The 7,716-nt window shown below is 34.7% G+C and overlaps 1 protein-coding gene across 1 annotated transcript in view; it reads left to right on the forward strand.

Annotated features, from left to right (window-relative positions):
* Positions 1–1,995: 1,995 nt before the first annotated feature.
* Positions 1,996–7,716, forward strand: part of LOC106467002 (fasciclin-1-like) — a 68,774-nt gene continuing 63,053 nt past the window's right edge. Inside the window, exon 1 of the mRNA XM_013927312.2 lies at positions 1,996–2,589. Coding sequence (XP_013782766.1) covers positions 2,488–2,589 — 102 coding nt within the window. The 5' untranslated portion in view covers positions 1,996–2,487. The remainder of the gene's footprint in view (positions 2,590–7,716) is intronic.

A 7,716-nucleotide genomic window follows, 5' to 3' on the forward strand; every position in this document is an offset into this window, starting at 1 on the left:
CGTGTGTTGTCTATATAAATATAATAGTACTGTCTGTTGTCTATATAAATATAATAGTACTGTCTGTTGTATTTCCATGTAACTACTTCGCAGGGTGTGGATGGATCTTCACCAAAATTAGGTATGGGGGTTCATTAGGTCCATGCGGAGATACATGCAAACTTGTGGTTTCACATTTTGTGTTTTCCAGTTTTTATGGGCGTTTTTTACAATTACATATAAGGGATACAACTTTTCATGTCCTAAGATAACATTTCATTAATCATGAATTTACAGGGGACGGGTACCCCAACTAGTCTTAAATAAATTAAAGAATAACAGACAAACAAACCACGATTGATATGCACAGGCGGCGGGATCGTAAGGACACTGGCGGTCACGTGCCCCCAATTTTAATTCGGTAGTGAAATGTCCCATTGAATGGGGAATTAGAACTTGTTTCAGTTTCGAATTCAACGGTCACTGTTTACATAGCAAGTAAAGTCCTCCAATCATCGATACCCCCCCCCCCCAATTCAAATATGTTCCGCTGCCTATTTTGATTTGCATGTTACTGTAAGTCATTGTTTCAGAGCTATCAAACAAATTTATTTGAACTCCGAACTGCTAACATTGCCAGCTATTAATAAAGCCACTGGGGGTTCAGCGGTAAGTCTGAGGGCATACATCCCTAAAAATTGAGTTTCGATACTCGTGGTAGACAGAGCACAGATAACTAAAGCTGTGGCGATACAGCGATACGATACAAGTATCGTATCGTGAAGCCATGATACGATTGTATCGATACATCGTCCGATACGATACTATTTATGTATATTCACAAAATTTGGCAAGCTTTCAGTAAACATCATAAGTCTTTTGTACAGAACAAATCAGACTTTCTAATAAACTATTTTTGCTAAAAATTAATGATTCAGTAAAGGAAGATGAGTATTGAGTACTACATGTTGTCTTCATTTATTTTATCAAAAACATTACATACAAAGTAACATAAGAAATTAACAATAACAAAATAGATAGACAGATATTAACTTTTTTATTTTACTTCTCTTGTCAGCTGCCATTTAATTTATCAAACATGAGAATTTGAAAAAGGACTGTAAAATGTGAAGTACTTAAATAAGACAATGTTAGTAATATAGATAATAAATTACAGACAAGACTGTCAAACTTTGTAACAAACCTTTTGGTAAAACTTTTGTATCGAGATACGCATCCCTACAGATAACCCATTGTGTAGCTTTGAGCTCAGCAACAAACAGAAACTATTAATTAAAAGTTAACATACTGACCAGTGTTGAGACGATGGGAACATCAATCGTCTTTTTTAATAGTTACATCTCTGTTTAAATTGGATTAACGCAGAATATATTTGCATTATTAATAATTATCCTGTAATGCTGAATTTAATGATAGTGTTCTTAAGAAACAGTAGATGAAAAATAGTGAAAATATGAGAAAATAAAGATTGTATGAACACGTGAAAAATAACATAAATTTACTTAACTGTTAATTTATCTTCGCCACCAAAACGTGAACTTCAGTGTAAAAAAGGTGACGCAGAACCAAATCTATTCTTTGATTCACTACTTCCAATTGTAGATTTTGTAATGTTTACGTTTCTCTTTATATTCACTAGAGGGCAGCACTAAATGATAGAATTTCATTTGTAGAGTCTCTGGAATGAGGCATTATATTGATTAATCTTACCACAAACTAATTGTTTAGTAAGTAACCATTTTAGCGACGTTTATCTTTATAATTAAATTATTACTATGCGAGAGAACTTAATAATGAAATCATCTCTTTTATATCATCATATGGTTTAACAATAAATCTTCAACACTCCATTCAAGTCAGAAACGGAAATTCGAAATTGTCCGTTAGATAATTTTTGTTCTGTTAAATATATAAACTTGGTTTGACAGAATGTATATTTAATGAAACTGAACGAGGAGACAGCTTGTGACAGAGAACAGCTCATTAGAATGGGCGTGGTGTGACAAAACTGCTCGCTGCAGTGCCTACCCATAGTCCCATAGTCCTAACGTTCACGCAGACTCAACCACGAACTCAGCCTCTCTCTGTTCCTGTACTGCTTACATGTTTCCTCCTGTGAGCTACGACCTTCTTCGGTTAACCAATCTGGTAGGAGTTTCGAAGTCAAACACTGGACGTTGAAAGCTTCTTGATGGAGGAGTCATATTAATACTTTGCTCTAAATACTGCGAGATCTGAAAATGTGGTAACCGAGAAAGCAAAGGGAACTTTTATTGTGGTAAAATTCTACTTCTGCAGGGCTTAAAGACGTCACTGCTTTTATAACCGCCATAGCAACTGCAGTAAAGACGCGTTAGCCTTAGTGAGAGGACACCGAGGACCCGTCTACTATCTCCAAAAGAAACAGAAGCTCTGAGAAAAGGGTTTAACTTTCTGTGTGTGTGTGAGTGAGAACCTCGGATCAAGTTAAACACAGATAAAGATATTATGAAGCTGTTCCTTTTATTGATTCTCTGTTGCTGTTGGGGTGATCCAACATATGCGGAGTCAATTTACGAAGTACTTGAAAATGACCTTAGGTTTTCTAGGGTGAGTACATATTTGTGTTTAAATATATTGGTAAACATGTGCCTTTCGGGGTTGGATTACCCCGTCTTTCCATTGATCCACCATAAAAGTAATTTGTCACGGACTTAAGAGAGATAAAACAAGCTATTCCTGGCAATGTAATCAAAACGTGTATTATATTTCTACTTCTGTTCTAGTGACTATATATATATATATTTAGTTGTAAGTTTTCAAGGAATTGTGTTAGAATTCAGCAATTTTCACCTTTTATATATCTCACTTTGATAATTTTGGGAAAGCCCTTAAATATCGTTTTTTTTTGTTTTAACACTTTCGTTGATTACATACAAAACATCACCACAGAGCACAGTTGTGTATACTATAGTACGAAACAACAGTTTAGAGCACATAAGAAAAGTCACTTCGATGTTACTAAAAAATAATTACAGAGACTTTAACACAAGTAAGATACTAAAATCATTTTTGCATTCTTAATATTTTGTTTGATAATAAGTTCTTTCTTGGTGTATCGAAACATCAGAATTGTAAACAAAGTAAAACATACTAGGCTTAGGGACATTTTAACTTTCTTAGTGTAGTAAAAAATCGGAATTACAAACAAACTAGCAAACAATGTAATACATCCAAGGCTTAGGGGCATTGTTGATAATAAATTGTTTGGTAACTTTTTTAGTGTAGTAAAAAATCGGAATTACAAACAAACTAGCAAACAATGTAAAACATCCAAGGCTTAGGGACATTGTTGATAATAAATTGTTTGGTAACTTTTTTAGTGTAGTAAAAAATCGGAATTACAAACAAACTAACAAACAATGTAATACATCCAAGGCTTAGGGGCATGGTTGATAATAAATTGTTTGGTAACTTTTTTAGTGTAGTAAAAAAATCTTAATTAAGAAAACGAAAAACTTTATACGTATCTTTTAATATTACAATGAAACGGACAAAAGTTTTAATTTTTACACGTAAAATTAGATGTATTCTGAAGTCAACAACATGAAAAAAAGTTTTATTTTTTTACACGTAAAATTAGATGTATTCTGAAGTCAACAACATGAAAAAAGTTTTATTTTTTACACGTAAAATTAGATGTATTCTGAAGTCAACAACATGAAAAGAGTTTTAATTTTTACACGGAAAATTAGATGTATTCTGAAGCAACAACATGAAAAAATGTTTTAATTTTTACACGGAAAATTAGATGTAGTCTTAATTCGACAACATGAAAAAAGTTTTAATTTTTAGACGGAAAATTAGATGTAGTCTGAAGTCGACAACATGAAAAAAAAATCTTAGGAAGAAGTTAAGGCTAAGCAAACATTATCTAGTAATCAAATAATTCTAAAATCTGCAGGATTTCTAAAATAAATGCCACATATTTCTAATATTTTGTGTTAATCAACGCTGTTAACTACATTTTGTACTTTACATAAAACTCAGGATTAGTTTGAACTTTTCATATGCACTTTGAGAATAATAATATTTATTTGTTGCTTTAATATAATTGATATACAACTATGGCATATTGATTTATAGGTGGCGGTCTGTAAAATCGTACTTTAGGGTCTCTAGCGTCCAGAAAATGCACTTTATACGTCTGGGAACAAGATTATATTTTCCGATCAATGCATTTTTGTCGCCAGGGAGAGATAATCGAAGTTATGAAACGCGAGATTAAGTTATATTTTCTTTTACTTATATGCATTTTATAAATCTTTCTAGTAGCTTCGAGCAATTTAAAGTTGAGTTTAAAGTTTATAAAATTTTGTAAGGGAGCAATATCTCAGTTGCTTTTTTGTTATATATATATTTTTTTTTCTGAGAATTTAAGACAACAAGAAAATTGGATTAAGTTGCTTAGAACTGGTTAGACTCTTATTTGATTTCGTTCGATAAGAGCTAAAAGAAATGACCACCTCTAAAGAAGAACCCCGCTTAGCGAAAGAGTTAAATGAATCTATATCAACGCTCTGGTGGTCAGTTTTTTACTGTAATATATTTGCTGATTGCAAAATGTTTTCGTCTTCTAAAGAGAAACTTTCCAGAGAAAAGGATGACTAAATCCGAATTTAACTTCTTAGAATTTGTTTGATCTGTGTTGAGCTTTTACTTCCTTGCCATCAGATGCTACTTACTTAGAATGCAACACACTGTCAAACAGAATTGAATCAAAGAAAAAAAACAAAACAAATTTTCTCACAGCTGGATTCTTAGTGTGTGTTACTTATTAATCGCCAAGATTATTTTATTATTCCAAATGGGAACCACTGGTGGCGATACAACGAAATCCAGATTTTGCAGTTCGTAGCCAATTTATTCCGGAATTGGTTTTTACTTTGTAGTGATTAAAAACTTTACTCGTGTAGAAAAAACAACACGGAAATGGTGAACGTGTAAAAAAGTAAACAGATGAAATTATCATTATCAGCCACGATTTGGTGTTTTTAGTAATTTGATAGTTTGGTTCCAGTGGTACACATGGTCGTACAGTTGTGACGCATTACCCTGGTAGTGTTTTGGTTCCAGTGGTACACATGGTAGTACAGAACTGACACATTACCCTGGTAATGTTTTGGTTCCAGTGGTACATATGGTATTACAGATGTGACACATTACCATGGTAGTGTTTTGGTTTCAGTGGTACACATGGTCGTACAGATGTGACACATTACCCTGGTGGTGTTTTGGTTCCAGTGGTACACATGGTCATGCAGATGTGACACATTACCCTGGTAGTGCTTTGGTTCCAGTGGTACACATGGTCGTGTAGATGTGACGCATTACCATGGGAGTGCTTTGGTTCCAGTGATACACATGGTCGTGCAGATGTGACACATTACCCTGGTAGTGTTTTGGTTCCGGTGATACACATGGTCGTGCAGATGTGACGCATTACCATGGGAGTGCTTTGGTTCCACTGATACACATGGTCGTGCAGATGTGACACATTACCCTGGTAATGTTTTGGTTCCAGTGGCACACACTGTCATACAGATGTGACACATTACCCTGGTAGTGTTTTGGTTCCAGTGGTACACATGGTCGTACAGATGTGACACATTACCCTGGTAGTGGTTTTCTTGCCCCTTTATCTTCCCCTCAGTACTATTAGAATATACCAAAATTTATCTATTTCTAACAGCACTCCCATGGTAATGCGTCACAACTGTACGACCGTGTGTATCACTGGGAATAAAAAACACATCATTAAACACATAATTGGTTTGTACATAATCGTAGCAGTTATTCGTCTCATTAGACCCGTTATTCTTTCGACAAGCAATACAATAAAGCAAAAACATACACAACCACTTAGACTAATTACATAGATTTTGGTTTCTCCCCTCTCACCCAAGAATCGTGGGGGGGGGTCATACGATCCCCTGATAAATATTCATGTACGTCTTTTCTTTAGTTCACTTATACACTAGTTAGGCCTACTGAGAGAAAGTGTGTTGTATGAACAAAGGCAAAAAAAAAAATCTTTCAGAGGGGACAAAATCCTAAAAACTTTTCTAAGGTCCCTCCCCCCTAATTTTTACAACAAATTCTGTGCTACTAAACTCTTAATAGTAGGGTAAGTCATCACTTAACAGAATCTTTTGGATGCTTTGTGCAAACGATCGTAGACAAATAGAGAAACGCCTTCATTACGTCGTGTTGTATTATCAGTCGGTCATCAGGGAAACTTGAATATAATTATAAAGATATCACTTAGATATACGTTCTCCTTCTGTATCATAAGGCCTACAACATTAGCTACCACAGTATGTGTTACTCACTTTTCCCGCAAATGTTTGCATTTCATTAACCTGTTCCTTAAGAGCAATCAAGCACGCTGGGCGTGGAGTGGTTACAAAGATCCGTCTGTGAATATAGGGTTCATGGTTCGTGTTCTATTGTTGCGAACAAAAATTGCAGTCTCCACTTTGAGGCTATGGTTGCGCTAAAACGAGCACCGAGTTAAATACGACTGTTCGATCAGACAAGAGTCGTGTAAGAGATGGCGGTGGGCGCTGCCTTCCCTCTAGTCTATCAATTCAAAGTTAAGGAGGGCTGTGTGCAGATAGCCCTTCGTGTAGTTTTGCGCGAAATTCTATAAAAATCACAAACAGTCGAGAGTATTCAGGTTTGAAATTGACAATAAGCTTTATTTAAAGAAGTCAAGATATTTATATTTAATGAAAGAATACTTTAAGTAACAGGTTAGAGGAGAAAGTATAATAACCAGATAAATTTTATCAATAATATTTCAAGACGTAGTAAATGTTTTGACTATCTTCACTACATCGAATCATTATTATCTGCTTTCAGTGTCGTTTGTTTGTTGTTAAACGCATAGTTACACAATGGGCTATAGCTTATAATTCTAAAAAAAAAATACAGAGTGTAATACCTGTGGTGGGCACATCACAACTAAGCGACATCTCAACACGTCAGTTACAAAGATAACTTATAAATTAAGCTGGTGCATTACTGTCGTTTTTACTTTAGACCTAGAATTACGACCACATTTTCTAGATTTACTGGGTCACGTGAACTCGAGCGAACGTGCGCGAATGTACTAATATATCTACGGCTACATTTTCATCGATTGTGTCTGATTGTTTGGTCATTTTTTTTTCCTGTAACGTGACATCACCTATGAGAGATCCGAACGTGACGACAGGTCCCAAAACCTACGGTTTCAACTAGCACCAGCTTACACTATGTAAATAATGTTGCAAAAGCAAATCATGCACGTGCTTTATCTAATATGCTGTGTATTATATAGAGAGAGAGACAAACAAAGGATAGATAGACGAGAAAAAGAAAACGTTTACTTCAAGCTAGGAAATCATAATAAAAGGGAAGTTTGATAAGTTATAAGTTCATTTATTTCATACACATTTGTATATCTACACCCCCCCCCACAATGTTACTGAAGGTGTGTGATATGGGTAATGTACACATATACATATATATGTGTGTGTAATATGGGTATTGTATATGTATATACAGACATATTACGGCGTGTAAATGGCTGGTATATATGTATATCAAGGGGTGTAACAGGGGTAGTATATGTATACATATTAAGGTGTGTAACATGGGTAGTGTGTGTATATATATATATATATATAACTG

Source organism: Limulus polyphemus, unplaced genomic scaffold (assembly GCF_000517525.1).
Source record: "Limulus polyphemus unplaced genomic scaffold, Limulus_polyphemus-2.1.2 Scaffold2455, whole genome shotgun sequence".
Taxonomy (NCBI): Eukaryota; Metazoa; Arthropoda; class Merostomata; order Xiphosura; family Limulidae; genus Limulus; species Limulus polyphemus.